The sequence below is a fragment of the Atractosteus spatula genome, chromosome 4 (assembly GCF_055471065.1).
Source record: "Atractosteus spatula isolate fAtrSpa1 chromosome 4, fAtrSpa1.hap1, whole genome shotgun sequence".
In the NCBI taxonomy this organism is placed as follows: Eukaryota; Metazoa; Chordata; class Actinopteri; order Semionotiformes; family Lepisosteidae; genus Atractosteus; species Atractosteus spatula.
Genome location: NC_142709.1, coordinates 5,781,199 through 5,800,330, shown reverse-complemented (window position 1 = coordinate 5,800,330; position 19,132 = coordinate 5,781,199). Strand labels below are relative to the sequence as shown.

Here is a 19,132-nt window from a genome sequence, read left to right as displayed (position 1 = left end):
TATACTGTGTGTAGGGTGAAGTAGCCTTAAACCGAATCGTTACTCAAAAAGCGAAGTCTTGTTTCCAGCTAATTCTTCCTTCTTGTCCGGTTATTAACTACCTTTACAGATTTGTAAATTAAACTGAACTTTTGGGAAGAATGTAGAATGTACCAGTGTGCCTTTGGCCTGGGGCAGGAAACCCATGCGAACGCACGGGGACGATGTGCAAACCTCACACCGAGGAACTGCAGCTAGGGCCCCTGCCCGACAGCAGTGCTGACCACTGCTTTGCTGTGCTGCCCCCGTGGAAAATCACACCAGAAGCACTGCTTATGATCTGCTACTTGAGCACAGGAGCTCAGACAGATATGTTGCAGGAGTTGCCACCGACTTCTGCACCTGCCTGTGGACTTGGCTGCGTTGTCATTAAGGGATCGGTGAAGTGACGATTTTGAGGTTTTGACCTCGCGGCTTGAAAGACTTGCAGGAGCCCAGTGCATGTGTATCCCAAGAGACATCTGGGCTGAATGCCGCCGGCACCACGGTCCTGCTTCAACAGCCCTCAACAGCTCGTCTTCATTGTGCTCTGAAAAGAGAAGAAAGAAAACACAACGTTTCGTGTATTTGCTAAGTACTGTATAATAGCATTGTGGTATTTTATTAAAAAAAGCAATCTCAGTATTTGGTGCCTTGTCTTATTATTCTTCATCGCTTCTACAGTCTCGTTAGCGTAATCTGTTCCAACCCTTTACCAACAGCCAGGTTGTGCTGTTAGGGAAAGTGAAACATTTTACGGTACATGCACTTCTGTACAATGGAGAAACAAAAGGTGCCGATATTGCATAGATAATAAAATGAAGGAAATACTGTTATTCTTTCTCATTTTTTTCTATTTTTTTAGCTGTTAGCTGCTGTGTATCTAGGTGGATGATCCTGTGGACCATACAAATTCTGGAATTCTGCAAATATAAAGTTTTTTCAGGGCTTCCTTTCCCAACAGATCTTTACAGAAAAAAAAACAGTTGTCAGGAATGTCTTTCTGTCTGCCGCCTGAGGATTGTGTAGAGTTCTTCTGCCTGTTGCTCCCAAACAGCCTTTTCAATATTAGCACATTGCTTTTTTTCCTAACAAACAAAACTTTTGTTTTTACTTGTTCTTTTTGTAAGTTCTGGTTCACAGTGCTTCAGAAATTACAATCCCATTCATGACGTGCCCTAAAATACCCATCATGTGACAGGCATGCTTCGTTGTGACTCCTGGAAGTCATTTGTCTTGAGAGAAGTCCAAGTTCTGAGGCTCATACACCAATTTAAATGTGTGCTCTGCATATATTTTGGAACAGGTTTGATGCTGTCAAATTGACGTATTTTAACCAAACAAGAGGGTCAGGTTGTGACTCTCCTTTGCGGGAACTCCCTTACAACCAAATGAGGCCTGTTTTGACCTGGTGGCTTGAAAGACTTGCAGGAGCCCAGTGCATGTGTATCCCAAGAGACATCTGGGCTGAATGCCGCCGGCACCACGGTCCTGCTTCAACAGCCCTCGGCTCATCTTCATTGTGCTCTGAAAAGAGAAGAAAGAAAACACGTTTCGGCTGTGAACCCTTCTTGCACCCAAAGAAGGCTCCACAGCCGAAACGTGTTTCCTTTCTTCTCTTCTCAGCAGGGAATAAACCTTTACTTGTTCCTTTGCAGCCACCGCCTGCTGACGCAGCTCCCCACCTGAACTACTTCATTGTGTTCTGCCTCTCTGGGAAGGAAGTCAGGTTTTAAAAACCTTGAATCTTCCAGAACAGCATGTTTCGGTTAACAAAAGTGAAAAGCACAGAGCTCAGTTTTGCGTTTTGCAATAAAATAGATGATTACCTGTTTGCTGAATGTGTTCTGCGCTCCCTGGTTATGTATTTAAAAAGGCAAACACATTGCACAAATTTCTTTTCCATCTTTGTCTTTTCTTCGGTCGTGCTGTTCGTGAGAGAACAGATTGTTTGAGCACAGGTATCTTTCTTTCGGCACTCTGGCACATCACGTGGCGTTCTAGGTGTGGTCACACCTGTGTAATGATCCAGGGCCTCATAATGTTGTTTTTACTTTATGGAAACGCAGAACCGACAAGTTTCTTCGCAACGTTGCCTTGTGACAGCTCCACGGTATTCCCGTTCTTATTTCCCCAGCTCACGTTGTTGTGTGGGCCTTCGTCTCGTTGATGCAGTAACAAGCCCACCACTCCTTTCATTCTGCTCCTTTGCTGATTATTTCCAGTCCTTACGAAGAGGATCTACCACTCATCTGTTTTCCCTCCACTTATTCCAATATTCAATTCAGTTTATTTTTATATAGCGCCTTTCACAAGGTTGCCCCAAGGCACTTAACAAAGCTGTGTGTGACAGTACATGTCGTTGCAGTACAGGAAGAGAAAAGGCCAGAAGACGATAGAGGAGGAGAGGAACCAAAAACTCCTCTGTAAGGAGAAAAGAAACCTCTAGGGGTCCAAGGTCAGCTGGCTGCCCGACCCCTCTGGGCATGCTAACATTATACACTTCTACAAAAGTGCTAAATGTGGAGTATTAAGTCTTCCATCATGCCCTACTGTGTGCCAGTACCCCATGCAGTTCTCTGTAGACCGGCAAGTCCTTCTAAATGCCAGCTGTAATACAGGGTAGTGGGGGAGCAGGAGCCCCTCCCAGGAAGCAAAGCTGGGGTACACCCTGGTCAGGAGGCCCGTCCATCGCAGGGCACACACAGACACACACTCACACCCTCACACCAGGGGCAGTTTTCACACAAGTCACTTAACCCACCAGCACATCTTTGGACGGGGGTGGGGGAACTGAAGACCCCAGAGGTAACCCACACAAACACAGGGACACGTTCCCATCTTACTGTGACCAAGGTCACACCTCCATTTGTGGGACAAACATCTGCACTCCAAACCTTTCCGTTTCGTTTTTCATTTACCCTGGGACACAACGGGAAACGGAGGGTAAATTGCATGATATCTAGTGACCAGGTGATCAGTTACATAATTTCCAGATTTCTAGCGACCAAGGGGGTGCCTGTCTCTTATTCCCCGGTTGTATAATCAAGAATACTGTAACGCAACGGGGGCTCCGGCGGGCGCCCTTGCCGCATCTGGTCGGCCCCATCCCGACTGAGGCTCGAACCCGGGACTTCCGCGTCTCTCTGCAGCGACCCAGCCCCGTGAGCTAAAGAGAGATCTCTCCACAGCCCAGTAGCTGTAGTCCTGCTATCACAGGGAAGGGCGGTGACGTCACCTGCTCTGGTACGCCGGCTCTTACACAGTACCTGTCGGCCGTAAGCGTTACAATACAAAACCTGTGTTCAAAAACACACTTTTTTTTTCTTTTGGTCCGTGCGCGTTGGTGCTGACGAGAGGGACACTCATGGTCACACAGCAGCTGAGAGAGAGGAGGGGGGAGGTCGGTGCCCGAGCCCCACTGCGCTGTTTGTATGAGTCTAGTTTTGTGTCAAAGGCGTCCTTCCCCGACCAAGAGAGAAGAAAAAGACCCTGCGTACACACACAGACACACACACACACACCACCGCAGCCGGGGGGGGTGTCCAACATCCCCGCAAGTCTTCCAACTCCCAACTTTACGATCGCGACACGGCGAGGAAGACGCTCCAGCCCCCCCCCGGAGAGCGAGGCTCTCGCGAGGGCGGCGCGGTCCCGGGCTCACGTGACCGCGCGCGGGGGCGCGCGGGGGGGGGCTTAAAGGGGCCTCACGTGACTGGGAAGCGTCTTCCTGGTACAGCGGCGGACAGAGGCAGAGAGAGACGGCTTTCTGCGAGCGGGTCTGGGCCGGGTCGATCGCCTTCGGAGTGCGAGGCTGAGACGAAAACAGGGGGATACAGCTCAGGACGAGTGGGAAGGAGGCGCAGTGCGTGGCTCGGCGGCGTGGAGGCCCCTGCGTGTGACTGTCTCGTCAGCTGTCCCAGTCCACGGGGACCGTGTCTTGCGTGATCTACCGTGTCAGCCGCGCTCTGACGACATGGCCCAGCGCTCCGGCAAACGCACTTTCCTCGCCGGGATGGCTCTGCTGGCTCTGCTGGGTGAGTGGCGGTGGTCGTGCGTGGAAGCCGTGCGTCAGCCCGGTTGTTTCGTGCGACACAAGGGCGCAGCGGAGCCGGAGCCGGAGCCGGGCTCGGACGAGACGCGCTTCTCTAGGAGACCCGGCGGCTGCTGTGTAATTGGTTTGGCCGTCCGTACCGGATTGACCGGGCCAGCTAGCCAGAGCGCTAGGCTCTCTTCTCTCCCTCCCTCCCTCTCTCTCTCTCCTCCCCCACTCCCCATGTTTCAAAAAATAAAACCTGACATTGCGCGTCTTTAAGTAGCCGAGCAGTGGCATTTTCAAGGAGGGTACGTAGCACCGTGAAGAGAAAGCTGCCGGAACGCCAGCAGCGAAACGGAGCCTGCTTTCTATTTTCTTTTTAATAGAAATAACGTCCCAATAAAATAACATTTTTGACATTGAGTGTTGCATTAAAAAGAGGAGGAGGAGGAGGAGGGTGCAGCCGGGTTGTTTTGAACCCCCCCCCGGTCGTGTTAAGTCGCGACGTCGGTGGCGCTCAGGTGCGAGCGAGCGAGCGAGCCGCCTGCTGGCCGCGGGCGCGAGGAGGGAGCGGGGCGGCGCGCGGCCGGTCCATTGTCTCGGCGTCGCCTCACGTGACGGCAGAGGCGCTCGGTGGAAGACGAGGACGAGGAACAACAACAACAACAGCAGCAGCAGCAGCAGCTCCAGCAGCACAGTGGCCTCGCTGTTCGCCCTGCGGCGGCACCCGACCCGAGAGGGAGGGGGCTCGCTGGCTGACCGTCTTCTGCGAGCCGTGAACGACGTTTAATAACCAAATAAAAAAAAAAACGCCGGTTCCGGTTCGAGCTTGGACTTACTGGCGCTGACGCCTTTCCAATCACCGGAGTGCGTGCCTACCCGGGTGTAAAAAAAAAAACAAAACCAAAACAAAACCAAAAGGTTCCTGCTTTCTCGGAGGAGGCGATTAAGCGTTAAGGTCTTGAAATGCGCGTAGTGGGTGCCGGGTTCTGGCCCGGTTTCCCGGGGAAAGGGGTGTTCACGCACGATTTGAGCTGCTCCGATATCACTGGGCTCCACGCGTGAACCCGCCCCAAGGAGACGGACCCTGGGTTTTGACAGTCCACCAGTGACGGACACGATTCGTGACAGAAGTGACGATGCCCTGCAAACATACAGGGCGGTGCGGTGGCTCTGGGGCTCAGGATCTGTACTCTGTGGCTGGAAGGTTGCTGGTTCAAATCCCGCGGCCGGCAGAGGAATCCTACTCTGATGGGCCCCTGAGCGAGGCCCTTAACCCCAACTGCTCCAGGGGTGCTGTATAAATGGCTGACCCTGCACTCTGACCCCCAGCTTCTCTCCCTGTCTGTGTGTCTCAAGGAGAGCAAGCTGGGGTACAAATTCCTAATACAAGAAATTGTATATGGTCAATAAAGTGATCTTATCTTGGGCTTCAATTAGATCCAGGTAGTAAAAATAACACTGCAGAGATTCACTTTTTTTTTTGTCACCTGGCTTCTTCCACGTAGGCCTTTAAAATAGGAGGCGCTTCTCTCTTCCTCCCAGGAGATGTGAAGCTGTCCAGGTGTCTAGTTAATGTCGTGACCTCGTGAAGGGGCAGCCAGGTCTGGTGGGGCTGTGCGCTTGATGGAAAACGTGGTGAATGAGAGGCCTTATTTATTTTAGTGAAGTGGATGATTTTGAAACTGGTTCTGCCAGAGTTGTTTATCTTTCCAAGCAAAGGCAGGTATGGAAAACTGACCTTTTGGTATGTTGTTCGGAGGCAACAGGTTGATAAGTCTGTTGACATTGAATGTTCTAAATAAAGCTTTCTGCTTCTTGCGTAATTACAGCGTGATTATGAAGCGCACTCTTTATTACCACACCAGTCCTTACCCCCACGCAGGCCTGGTGATCTTTTTTTTTTGTGTCCGAAATGATATTTTGTGACATTGCGCTGCATTCCTGTTCAGTGTTTATTTTGATCTGAAGGTGAAGTTCTAGCGTGACCGTTCTGCGTCGGCTGTGACGCTTGACGTGCAGTTAATATGAAATCTGAGCTCTCCGCTTGCATCCGGAGCTGAAGCCCGGGCCGGAGGCCGCTTTGGAACCGAAGGATGGGAAGAGCTCTCGGAGAAATGGATCTGTTCCCATTTGCAGCGCAGAAATCGTGCAATAACTTTAGGTTGTTTTTTTTTTTTTTTTTTTAGAACGCAAGTATTATGAATATTTCATGGAAGCTCGGGTGCTTTTGATGGAGGGTCCAATGGAGCGCGCTCCTGAGTGGGAAGATGGTGATGGGGGTTGTGCTTGTCCGGGTGGGTCGGCCTCATCCCGGCGGTCCAGTGTGACAGACTGGGGACGTGGCCTCTGCTGGGAAGGTGGTGTCAATCGTTGTTGGTGTTCTTCTCCCCTGCCGGAAGCACTCGGTGTGAGAGGGGAGCGGAGATCTAGAATAAGTGCGCCGTGTGCCCCCGCAGCGGTTCTGTAGAGGCTGGAGGGCTTCTGCTCTGGGTACAGTTTTCCGGAGGCGCCAGGGGAACGTCTTCATGCAAGCGCCTTGCATCCTGCTTGCTGGAGGTGTGCTCCTTTAAACCTGTAACGGTCTCTGGGGCTCTGGACATGGGGGTTAATAACGGGGTTCGGTCGTCGGTGCTGTTGTTGGAAACCTGTCACTGACACCGTGTAGCTTCGTGTCGGTGTTTTAGGCCTGTTCACCTCCCTCAGCCCTCTGAGCGTTCGCCAGGGTTAGTCTGCTGACCTTCGGTGTGATCCTGCAGGCCAGGTGGTCAGACCTTGACAGAAGGGGGAGTTTTCAAGAGCCTCTCCTTCAGTTCTAACAAAAAAAGCCTGTTTTCTGAAGCTGGCTTGTGCTAGTTTAGGCTGGAAAATGGAACCTTGTTTGAGAACCAGTGTATATAAGCACTTGGAAAGATCCTTGTCTCTGCAGTGGGTACTATCCCAGTACTGCTTCTAGCCCCTGTATGTATGAGAATTTAGGGAATTGGCTCGTGGGTGAAGATTTGAGTGAATCGGTTCTGTGTGTGTGTGTGTGTGTGTGTGTGTGTGTGTGTGTGGATTTTGGTAAAAGGTTGGGCTTCTCCAGTATTTTATAGCTTTTGTCAAACATCCATTTAAACTTGACCTGTGGTGCCTTTTCAAAATCCTGCTGGTCTCTGTGATGTGTTTTGAAATGCGACCATTTGTACTCCTTGTCCAAGGAAAGTTTGGAATGCTTCTGCTTGGCTCCTGTCTTGGTCACTGATTAAACTACCAGAGCATTATGACATTTGATCAATATTGATCTTGTGGACATGGAGGGCTGGGTAACACTTCAAGCTGTGGGAGTCCGGTGAATGTAGAATCACTGGACTAGTATTTGGTGTTTCGCACACTAAAGCATTTAGGTTGGCAATGCACTGGCAGAACTGTACTTTCCTTCATGTGGGAAATCGCTTGAAGTGCCTCCTTGAATGCTCTAATCAAGTTTAGCTGGAGTTATTCAAATCCAAGGCGGAAAACATTCCCAGGATGGGATGCTGGATGTTAAATACTGCAGGGCGTCTAGCTTACGTCTCATGACCATGTCCTGTGTTGAAGAACTCTTTGTAGAGGAGTCTCAGGTGAGTGTGGTGCTGTTTAATGCGCCGTTCTGTTGCCGTTTGTGTGTGTGTGAGGAGAGCATGAATAACCGATGACAGCTGTTGGCTGACCTCGAGTTCGCCGCTTTGCTCCGGCTGGGAAGCCAGTATCTTGTTTAGTGGCCAGAGCGCGTTCCTTTTCCAACTGTTCTTTGACCAGAACTGCTGTTGGTACAGTGCCTCCTGCTCTGTAAGCAGGTTTGAGATCAGTGCCTTGCACTTAGAGGAGATGAGAGGAAAAGTTTTTCAGTGCAGCTTCTTTTAAAGGAAGAGACTTGGAATCATCGAGTGAAGAACTATTAGAAGTGTGAGAACTAGTTTTTTTTGCCCCTACAAGTGTTCCACAGAAATAGCGTGGTTTTGTAGACTGCAGGAATTCACTATTGAGTCACATTGTGGAGTAATAGCTATATCTAAATAGAAATCTTTTCATCTTTGTTTAGCATCGGTGGGTGAATGTAGGTTGTAGGTATCCAGTGTTTACATGTACAGTCCTCGCCCCCTTGTACGTGACCAGAGCTTGAAGGTGGCAATAAGCTAGGAGGGTGCTGGGGGGGGCAGTTCTGTTGCAGAAAGCAGTTCAGCAGCACAAACTGACATTGTGAAATGTTATGTGGAGGATAAGATATGGTAAAGAATGATGAGTTTTCATATGAAATTCCCATGGTCAAACTGGTTCCTCTCTAATAAAGCTCCGCTGTCCCTTCATTCTCTCCTTGCCAAGCTTGTGGTTCTGTGAGAGCTGGTGCTCAAAGCACGCTCACTAAGTATTTGAATTTGTCTTTCAAGGCCTGTTGGGATTGGGATTCAAAGGAGCTGCTCCAAAGTGCTGCTGTAGCTATTGCATTGTACCTTGAGTGATGAGAACACCGAGCTTACAGTTTGTATGTCTTTAAGCCTCATTTGGATCCTGCCTGTGTGATTCAGGCTGAAAAGCTGTTGTCAGCAGCTGTGGGTCAGAGTACAGAGGGTCATGCTGTTGGTGTGACTGCAGGAAGGCAGTGTCATGTTCCACATGTCTTCCTCCTGCATTCACTACAATTTGAGCTTGAACGTGAGGACAGGGCTTCTGTATTTGGAGAGGAACACTGATTTGTGCATTGCACAATTTGTGGTGGGACTCTTGGGTTTACAGTAACATGGGCGGGCTTTACTGGAAAGATTGAGCAAAGCAGCTACTGCTATTCAGATTCACCGTGAGTGCAGTACTGGCAGAACTGCACGTCCGTGATTAGAGACTTGCTGCCTCGGATCGCTTTGTAGCAAGTAGTTGGGTGGTGCAGGAAAAGAGTAAATGCAGCATGAGATTTATCCCATGGTTTATTGCCTCATGGTACCGTTGGGTTTTATAAACAACTGTCTGAAATCATTATCGTGCGCTGTTTGGATGGATGTAGTCTCTTCAGACCATTTTAACTGTTAAGAAGGTACAGTGCACTTGCCAAAATAAAAGTAGAGCACCTCAGTCCCTTTTGCTGCTTATTCTTTTGCTGGTGAAAAGAAGTCTTTCGTGTGTACTCTGGGCTGATTTTTAATTATCCCCTTCTGGACATGAGTTAATCCAATGCTTTACTGCATTACCCGCGCTTCCACACCGTCATAGAGCAGTTTCGTCAAGATGAAGGACACCGCACTGACGTTGCTCTCAGACTGGGCTTACTGCCTTCATCGTGGGGGGTCTGTTGCGCCCCCTTGTGTTTCCATCACAGACTGGCATTTCCTTGAACACGGCTAAATCTGCTTTGGCAATACTAGGAGTAATTGAGGGGGGCTTAATTTGAGCAGGGTTTTCTTTTTCATTTTCCCCCCCTTCATGTGGAGACATTTGCGTTTTCTTATCCCTAGATGGACTCCGGTTAAATTCTGACGCATTCAAATGCTTAAAAAGCCAAGAAGATTAATTCCTTTAAGAAACCTCTGGTGACTGCTGCTATGTAAACACCGGGGGGCCCATCCGTACCTGTATTCCCCAGGTCCTCTGTGGCAAGTTGGCCCGTTCCCTACCCCTGAAATGATCACCCTCTCTTGTCTTTCAGGTTGCCTGCACCCGGTGCACGCTGTGCTTCTGGAGGTGAAAGAAGGGAACGTGTCCTGTATCATAGCTGACCTCTCGGCTAACTTCTCCGTTCTGTATAGCCTTAGCAGTGGCATGGTATGATCCGATTCCGTAACAGATACGTTTCGCATACATCCCTAACTGAGCAACAGGTCCAAGAGCTTCATGGCACTCCCTCTTGGATAACGATAGACTAAGTAACTTGCGAATCGCACTCGTGTTGATAGTTTCCCAGGCTTCAGAAAATGAAAGTCATGAATGTGAAGAGTACGGTTGAGGCACTCCTGAAGTAAATTTACTGTTTGGGTTTTGCAGCAGTTAAATTGATGTTAACGTGTGCTGTGGGGCTTTGTGGTTTTGTTTTTTTTCAGGGCACAGCGCAGTTGGTCCTGCCCAGCTCAGCAGAAGTGGACAAGAGCAGCAGATGTGGGAATACTTCCCTGTCCCCCTTACTGGTAGCCAGCTTTGGAAATGGGCACTCTCTCAGCCTGGGCTTTTTTAGGAATGAGACCAAGTATGGCGTGGGCACCCTGAACGTTACCTTCAACCTCAATGACAACGCAACTTTTCCTGACGCGAAGAGCAAAGGCAAGTGGGAACATGTTGGTGTACTGTGATCGAGACGCTCGTGCCGACTGAAGGGCTGTGCCAGTGAGAACGGGCACTTGGGTTCTCCTGCAGCCTTGCTAATTCTGCCCTCCGTTACTCTGCTCGTATACCTTTGGAAACGCATCCTTCTGCGTTGACTTGAACATTACCAACAGTTTCAGGCAGGTTGGTTGAGGTGTTTCATACTGCAGTTCTACAAGGTCCAGCAAGCCAGGACCAGAGAGAGAATGCAAAGACGAATAGCTTTTTGAATATTTATTTAAGCATCTTTTAATTGTACATATGAGGTCTTGTTTTACAGAGCAGCCGCATTTTCATGGCAGAAACTCTCCCCCACAGGGTTGTGAAGAAATATTTCTGCATTGATAACATTAATGAAATGTGAGCTTCAGTGTATGGTCCCTAAATCCTGTACCAAAAGGGGCAAACTAGTAACAAACCCTGCTGGGTAAAGACAAGTTTAAGCGTGGGAACAAAGTACTTTTTTTCCGGAAGTGGAAGTGCAGTTTTAACTAAGTACCTGACTAAAAATAATTTGCTACAAATGTGGGGTACAGGTTTTTAAAAGAATATTTGAAACCCAACACTGTTTAGTTTTGTTGGGTTGCATGCCGGTAAGCTGGACTTGGCTTCTCCACACTGAATCATCTGCCCGAGTATTGATCAGCCTTTCGCCTCGCTTGACCTGGGTCAGCCGACCTCCTGCGAGGGGGTTGAGGATCACCTCGACCCTCATGAGGAGAAGCTTTCACACAGCCAGAAATGTGGACCCTGGTCACTGTAGAGCAAGTTGAGACCCGGGCCAAGTGCTAGTGTGGAAAAGGTTTTTCTTGAGGATGCATCTTTTGATGTTAACCACCTTTCCACCTCAATTTACTTTTACTTTTTGTACCGGTAGTAGATAATGCAGCTCTGCTTCGCTAGTGCTTTAAAATGTTGTGCCCTTGAATGTGTGTAATGTTCTTTCGCTGCCCCTCTTCTCCCTGCAGATCCACTGAACGTGTCAAGCAGCTCCACTGGTATCCTGGCTCAGCTGAACACGACCTACAGATGTATTAGCACGTCGCGGGTGGTCATGGACAGTGTCAACGTGACATTCACGAACATGAGGGTGGAAGCTTACGTAAAAGCCACTAACCTCAGCAAAGAAGGTACGTGCATTGTGTGTGCTTCTTGCTCCGTTTCAGTCAGGTTCCTTAACCTCACACACTTCACAAGGAAATGGTGCAAAGTAGTGCTGAAACAAAGTATGTGAAACGTGCACTTTACTTCTGTGGCTTTTTTTAAGGGCTGAGGCCGTCTGCTGCTCATGTTTCCACCTGAGATTAACTACTGAAGCGTAGCGATTTACCTGATGGTGGGACGTTTGAGTTGAGTGTGATCTGAGAAACCTGTGGGCGTCTGTGCCTCTAGACCAGTGTTATTGGCTCTGGTCTGAACTGTTATTTAATCTGTGGGTGTGAGATTAAGTAATGAAGAAGGTCTTCATAGAATTCCAGTGGCTTGCACATTATAAAATAGGTTGCATGCACTTGAACATTAAACCGCTCTGAAAAGGCTTGGGGTGTGTTTTCTGATGGAATATTCCATTTAAAGTAATATGAGAAATGCATAGAGCATCACAAAGGATTTGGGGTTTAAGGCTTAGACCCAAAAAAGCTCTTTGAAACGAGTGTTTTCCCATCAACCTCTTTATATGACTTTCTTGAAGCTGGATTACATTAGTAGGTTGAAGCATCCATTGTTCATAAGTTAAAATAGTTGGAAGGTGAGTTAAAGTGCAGTGTGAAATACCCTTCAGTCTTCCCACAAGCTATAGTCATAAGTCATGAAGGTTGGGCAATGCATTCTTAACATGGAGCAATTCAGGAACTTAAGCTGATTTTTACATGCACTTAAATAAACATTGTTAGTGTGACAGGTTGCGCTTTAAAAGTCATTGCCTAACACCGTACTTATTGTTGGTTTCTGAAAGTTTTATTTGAGATACTAGCTAGTCTTCTCCTTGTATAAAAGTGGAGTTTTACATTTTCACGGGTGTTAATTGTCATTTTTCTCTGTAACGATGTTGCTGGGAGTGGTACGGTTGTTGGGCCAGCAGTTTGGAGTAGCCTGTAAGGAGTATGAGTAGCTGAGCTGGCCGGAGTGGGGAATTAAAGGCTGCAGCATTAGTTGAGAGGCAATGGTATGTTAGCCATCCTCTCTGAAGCAGTTATTTTGAAGAGGTCTTTAAGACGTCTTGTTAAACCATCTTTAAAATAAAACTCAGAAGCCTTCTAGATCTGTATTCCTGATGGAAATCAGGGTGCTTCATATGTGAAGGTACGCTAAGATGCACCATTCCACATTGGCAGGACAATAAGGTACTTTTTATTTTTGTAGAAACTGTTTGCGCAGCAGATGCCAGCGCTACCACAACGTCAGCCCCTAAAACGACGCCTGTCACAACCATGCCAGCACCAACCATGGCCCCCGGCAACCCCTTACCAGGCAACTACAACGTGACCAATCAGAACGGCACCTGCCTTCTGGCTACAATGGGCCTGCAGCTGAACTTCACCTACTTCTCCGCTGTGCGCAACAAGGTACAGTGTGCCGCCCCTCTCCCTGCCTCCCCAGGGAGGCTGGTCTTCTGCTGGGAGTGAAGTCCCCAAAACTGGACCTGATTTTATTTTTGTACAGCTGCAACTGCAAAGGTTCAGTAGTGAGTGTGGACAGTGGTGGCTAGGATTAAATGGAAAAGATGTTTACCATGGTACAATGATGAAACAGTTTTGAAAGAAGTGTTAGCGATACTGTTTATTGGCCATTAACCATAGTGACAAGTTCCCTCAAGCTCAGGCTGATAAAAGTAAAGTCTGCCGTCTTCCATTGCATTGCTTGGTTTTGTGTGGTTTGTTTACTCTGAACCCCGGGCTCTTGGCAGACTGTGCAGGACATCGTGAACCTCCAGCCCAACTTCACCAAAAGCTCAGGGTCCTGCGAGGCCAGTTCTGCCACCCTGATTCTGATGTACGAGAGAACCAACTTGACCTTCACCTTCACTCTGGTAAGCAACCCAGTTGTGCCTCAATGCCCACATTGACAAAAGGCAAGGTTTACGTCTTAAAAGGGAGTCATGTCTCATTTTAGTTATGTTGTGGATAAACTACTTTAAACATAGTCATGCAATAGTGCATGCACACCAACACTCCAGCATTATTGATGTTTCTTCTGCTCCCACCTGAATTAATGTTCCTTTCTTGGTTAACTTTGCCTCTCGCTGTGAAAGAAATGTTTCTTTTCTGCCCGTTAATAAAAATGGAACATGTTGCTTGAGCCCCAGAAAGATACTGAAACCTTCACCCGCGTTGTCATGAAATCTGATTTATCTGGTGTAATCCAGAAGGTGGCAGCACGAACCAGTTTAAAATGGACGTGTGCACACTGCAGGGAACCTATCTGGTGTTGTCTGTTCTGATTTTATTGAACTTGTGTGTGAAGGATAAATGATTTCCTGAGAATTGTATTACATTTTATGTTTACACTTTAAGATTATAGAGAATTGTTTGTTTCAAAACATATATTCCTAAATGTAATTTCCAAATATACTTTAAACAGTTTGCACATTACTGCAGCACAGAGCACAGTTTGCTTCTGGCCACAGCTAGATGTCACTGTTTTATAGTTTGTTAGTTACGGTTGAATCGGAATCTCAGACTGAAGGCTGAGGCCCTCCAAACATCATCTGTTCAATCTGACTTTGCTAGTAGCCAAGCAGGTAGACAAATTACAGAGAATATAAACTAAATATAACTAGGACTCTTCCTTCTCTAAATATTTAAAAATAGATTTTGAATGCACTACCTCTTTAAAATTGCACGCTCTCTATGCTTTTTAGTATGAACTTTTTGTGCATTTCCCATTGTCCATGGCACATTTTCTATATAAGTATAGGATTTTCATTTATTAAAGCATTCTTTATTAATTTGGTTATCAGTGGTATATCTTGCATGTTTGTGCAAATATGATTTAATAGTGCTTCCTTTGCTTTTTTTATTCTCCGCTTTACTGAGTATTTTTTTAGTAACACTTCTGATTAAGGGCAGAGGCTTTTCTCTAACAATTCCAGTGTTTAAAGGCTGCAGTGTGTAATCTGTTCTGCTAATATATATATATGCAATGCTTTATTTGAGGCAAGCATCAACAGTGCTTTTGGGGCAGGGTTAACATTTGGAACACCTCGTGTGTGTGTGTGTGTGTGTGTGTGTGTGTGTGTGTGTGTGTGTGTGTGTGTGTTTACATATATACTGTGAAGTTCCTGATTCTATCAGATTTATGCTGAAATCTCTTGCCTCTGTGGCAGCCTGAGCTGGAATGTACCTTAATGCTATTATATTGCACAACTGTTTAACAACCAGCCCTCATCTTTATAATCGCATTTGTTGGAGAGTAATATATTAATGTAGGTACGTATAGCTTTTTCCTTTGCATCCTGTAATGACAGGACAGTCTTTTCTTAATTCCCATGATCTTAAGTTGGCACCTAGGATGTAAAATGAATAGAACCCTTCACAATAGCCACACCGTGTGTATTAGGGGAGAAATAATACTGCAAAATGACGGATCACCAAGCATTAGCTTAGGTGGGTGGATAAGACGGGTGTACGAGGTCATGCCAAGGCTTCTGCCACATGTGCAGCTGCTCATGTTGACCCTGAGGGCGAATCCAGTTTGGTAACACTTCAGTGCATCTTTTTTTCCCCAGAATTCTACAGTAAAGAAATACCACCTCAGTGCTCTCGGTGTCGATGCGTCCCTGCCGGACATGACGGGTAAGATACTCTACTGAGCTCTTTTAAAAATCGTCAGACTTGAACGGGTGAAAGTAGCTGCTTATTTTCCCCCCGTCTAACGGGCAACGGGCAACGGGGTCGGGGAGGAGTGGCGGCCAGGTAGGACGGGCGGTGTTCCTGGAATTCAAGAGTTCGGCTTTCAGTAGCCGATCCTCCCAAGACACTCCAGAGGGTCTAGCAACTGATGGAACATGATGGAAAGAATGCGTTGCCTGGTTTTGGGAGCGCAGAAAGAGAAAAGGTCTTCCAGTGTCGGAGAAGGGGGGCCCTGGGCATTAACTGTGCACCCCTGACAAGTTGGGGGGGGGGGGGCCAGAGAGCAAATCCACCTTTTTCAGGTGGGGAAGAATTTGCTCTTCTCCGCTTCTCCTTCGCTTTTTCTCTGCGGCTGTGGCACATTTCAACCACACTGTAACAGCCGCTACTCGCCACATCTGGCTGCGTGCAACGAGTGAGGCGATCGGCGGAACCGAGAGTAGAGACGTACCGTTTCGTTTCACATCGGCGCATCGACGTAACGGGCGTTTCTGTCTCCGCCGTGTCCGCAGCCCCCTTCAGCGCGAGCAACGCCACCCTGGACAACCTAAGAGGCACCCTGGGGAAGTCCTACATGTGCAACTCGAAGCAGACCTTGGTGGTTTCTGACCGGTTCTCCGTCAATACCTTCCGGCTTCAGGTCCAGCCCTTCGGGGTCAGCAACAGCCAGTTTGGGGCAGGTATGAACCTTCAGAGGCTGCCGAACGGGGGGCTTTGTTTTCTGGGTAATTTTTATCCAACGGGATCCATGGCGAACGTTTGATTCGACGGGATTGGGGTGTAGGATGTCTTGCCGAAAGGCCTCCAGAGGAAAAGGATGTCCTTTGAGTCGCCTCCCCCATCCTGTAGAAAAGAAATTAATTTTCCAAGATGCATAGGGTTGTTCATTCGGTTTATGCTTAAGAGAAACAGTGGCATCTTGTGCAAGCACATCAAGTGTCACGTAGCCTCTTCAGAACTGTTGCTCTGCGTTTCTCCCCTGGAGGACATGCAGGCGAGCCTCATGCTGTAGTTGCAGGTCTCTCTCCTAACCCCGGGCTTTTCTGTTGCAGTGGAGGAGTGCCAGCTGGATGAAGACAATATGCTCATACCTATAATAGTGGGTGCTGCCCTGGCTGGACTTGTGCTGATTGTCCTTATTGCATATTTGATTGGAAGGAAGAGGAGTCATGCTGGGTATCAAACCATCTAAATACATCGTAAAGTGATGTCAAAGATAAAGGACGGTCAACCACTCTTACTAACCAGACTCTCAGAAGAACGCAGTACAAGACCTTTTAATTCTATACATACATTGTAAGGGAGTTTTGTTTTTTTTTTAGTTGACCTAGGTATTGGCTTCTTGACACATGTATATGAAAATGCTATATTTATTAATGAGATGGAGCAGCAGTTTTGAATTGGCACTTTTTGACCTGAATTTGTGAGCACTTCTGGTATTGAGAGCACACCAGCATTGCTTGAACAGTGCTATTTCAGTGATTTATACATCCTAGGCGCCCATATGCTTGAGTCTCGCTCTGTTGTTTAATATATGGTAATGCTACACGTGCTCTTGAATCTGTAACAATTCCAGGTTATTTTGGTGAAACCATAAGAACTGACTAATCTTGATTTGTACGTTGTCACTTATTTTCCCATCTTATGGGAGAGGAATTTTGCAGTATTTTATTTAGAGAAAATAAAACGCACTTATCATTAATTTGTAAATTTTGGAATAATTCTAATGTTGGAAGTGCTAGTTCCAGGAACAGGTCAAGGAAAAATCTTCATTGCACCACAGGAGCTATCAGTTGTGGGGAAATTCTGCCTTTTAAATGCACCCCGTTGCTGTGTTAACTGTTAAGGTTTATTTTTCCTTCACCAGTTTGCAATTCTGATTGGTTTTTCTCCTTTAAGTTATAGGGACTTGGTTCCCCTTTTGGATGTGGTGTACAGTATAACTCCTCAGGCCTTCTTGCTCCTATTGGGTTTGTTGCAGTTACTTTGACTTTCCGTGCAGGCATTGATGGTAACAATGCTAATAAAAGGATTTTGGTTTGCTTTTTGTTCAGCGAATGTTTTTTTTTTTTGTATTTCGGTTGACGTACATAATGACTGACTGCTCTTTTTCCACACCAAGGGGCTAGTAGGCTCCTTAAAAGGGAATTCTTGAATGTCTAACCTGGCTTTACCAGTATTGGCAATGCTGGCTGTTGTACCCCCCTCCACCCCACCCATCAGTTTGTTGTTGGAGTTCAAGTTAATGCCGTTAGTCCCGCTCGTGTGAGAGAGCAGTGTCCTGATCCCCTCGGCCCGGTGAGATCGTGTGGCTTTATCGGACCCGAAACTCTTGATGAAAGGGGTTGACTTTGAGAACACCAAAACATCCTTTCACGGCAGGACAGCGGCTGTAATGAAGGTGTGTTCAACGCCAGGCACCTCTGGGTGGCTTGTATCTGAGATCTCCGTTTTATTCGGCATCATTTTAAAGAAAGGTGCTGTGTAAAGGACTGCGAGTCCCTGTCTTGACCCTCCTCCCGCAGTTGTCTTGACTTGAGCCTGGGTTGCAGCCTGTGAGCTGGCGCTGTTCAAGACCCTGTTTCTCGAGCTGCCTGCAGGTTCCAAAGCCACTCGGGTCAAAACGATGAGCTTTGCGTTGCGCAACATGCGCTCTAGTTTTAATACAGACGAAGTGTTTAACCCTTGCCCAAATCATGTCCCGAGAGAGTGCATGTCGCAGAGGAATGGACAGGTGGATGGGGTGCTTACTAAAAGATGTGAAATACCATTTTCACTAATCCCTGGAATATATTAATTATATTCCATTCTAGTGAATTTTTTTTTTTATTTTTGTAGGGAATGCTTCAATCTTTTTCTATATGCATCTCAGTGAGGTAAATAAAGATGGATGACAAAGATCTTCCTGCCTTCAGTGTAATTTCTAAGCTTTCTGCCTCAAGACGTATACAGTATGTTAACATATTGTGGTGTGCTTATGCCTGAACTTGGACAGTGTGGTTTGGCTACATCTGCATTACAGCCACCTTTTAAAACTAATCGGTATAGAAATGTTAAGTGAAGTCATTTAGAATCCATTTAAAATTCAAATGCCTTGTAGCTCTGAAGGACCATAGTCAAGCCACCAGTGACCAACTGATTTGGCTTCATTTAAAACTTATCATAGCTCTTATTCCAATTGTTTACACATCGCTTTAAAGGTGTTCTGCAGTGCCTCCTAGTCTGCTCCAGTACCATAGCTGACCAAATGTCAAATTATACTCTGGCTAAAGGATTTCCGAAGCCAGACCCCTGCTGCCTGTGCAGTAGGCATCACTGTAGGGATTTAAGCCGCAGTAAATTCCTCTTTAAGTGACTTTGCTTACGAGCATGTGTGAAATACCAGGTGGAGCTACTTCAGATTGTTTTAATCTGTTCCAAGCTTTCAACACGGGGAACCATGTTGACTTCTGCCACTGTGCCGAGAGCTATGTTCTTGGTTTTTTTTTGCATTTGATTACAATTTTAAATAACAGGAATTGATATCCCTACAAATTTCAACACTTAAAAAAAGTTGTGGAACAACTCCTGCAAAGACTTGACTTGGCCACTGAATCCCTGAGAAGAATCTCTTGTGTCCAGTTCCACAGAATCCTATCCATTTACTGAAGGTGATTACAGAGCAAATGACGATCTCCATCAAATTACTAAGCAGGTTTACATCTCAGAAACTTGAGGTTATCTAACTCTACTCGTCACCTCAAGGCTGTGTCACTTCTGGAACAATGCAATTATTTACCATTCATCCTTCCATTTTCTAACTGCTTACTGCTGGTGAGAGCTGCAGTGGCAACAAGACAAGCAGGGCAGATGACTCCCTTTTCACCAGTAACAGTCTCCAGCTCCGCCTGCGGGCCCCCTCAGAGGGAGAATCACACGAGTC

The 19,132-nt window shown here is 47.1% G+C and overlaps 1 protein-coding gene across 2 annotated transcripts; it reads left to right on the top strand.

Moving 5' to 3' along the window:
* The first annotated feature begins 3,694 nt into the window (after nucleotides 1-3,694).
* lamp1a (lysosome associated membrane protein 1a) lies at nucleotides 3,695-18,110 on the top strand. 2 transcript variants are annotated; one of them, XM_088912477.1, is made up of 9 exons: nucleotides 3,695-4,055; nucleotides 9,711-9,826; nucleotides 10,102-10,318; nucleotides 11,329-11,490; nucleotides 12,722-12,924; nucleotides 13,266-13,388; nucleotides 15,087-15,153; nucleotides 15,723-15,890; nucleotides 16,263-18,110. In XM_088912477.1, exons 1-9 carry the CDS (start codon nucleotides 3,995-3,997, stop codon nucleotides 16,400-16,402), a joined length of 1,257 nt encoding a protein of 418 aa, XP_088768603.1. In that variant the 5' UTR covers nucleotides 3,695-3,994; the 3' UTR covers nucleotides 16,403-18,110. The 2 variants fall into 2 exon arrangements, with proteins under 2 accessions (XP_088768603.1, XP_088768604.1); XM_088912478.1 differs by lacking the exon at nucleotides 3,695-4,055 and adding an exon at nucleotides 7,400-7,656.
* Nucleotides 18,111-19,132: the final 1,022 nt, after the last annotated feature.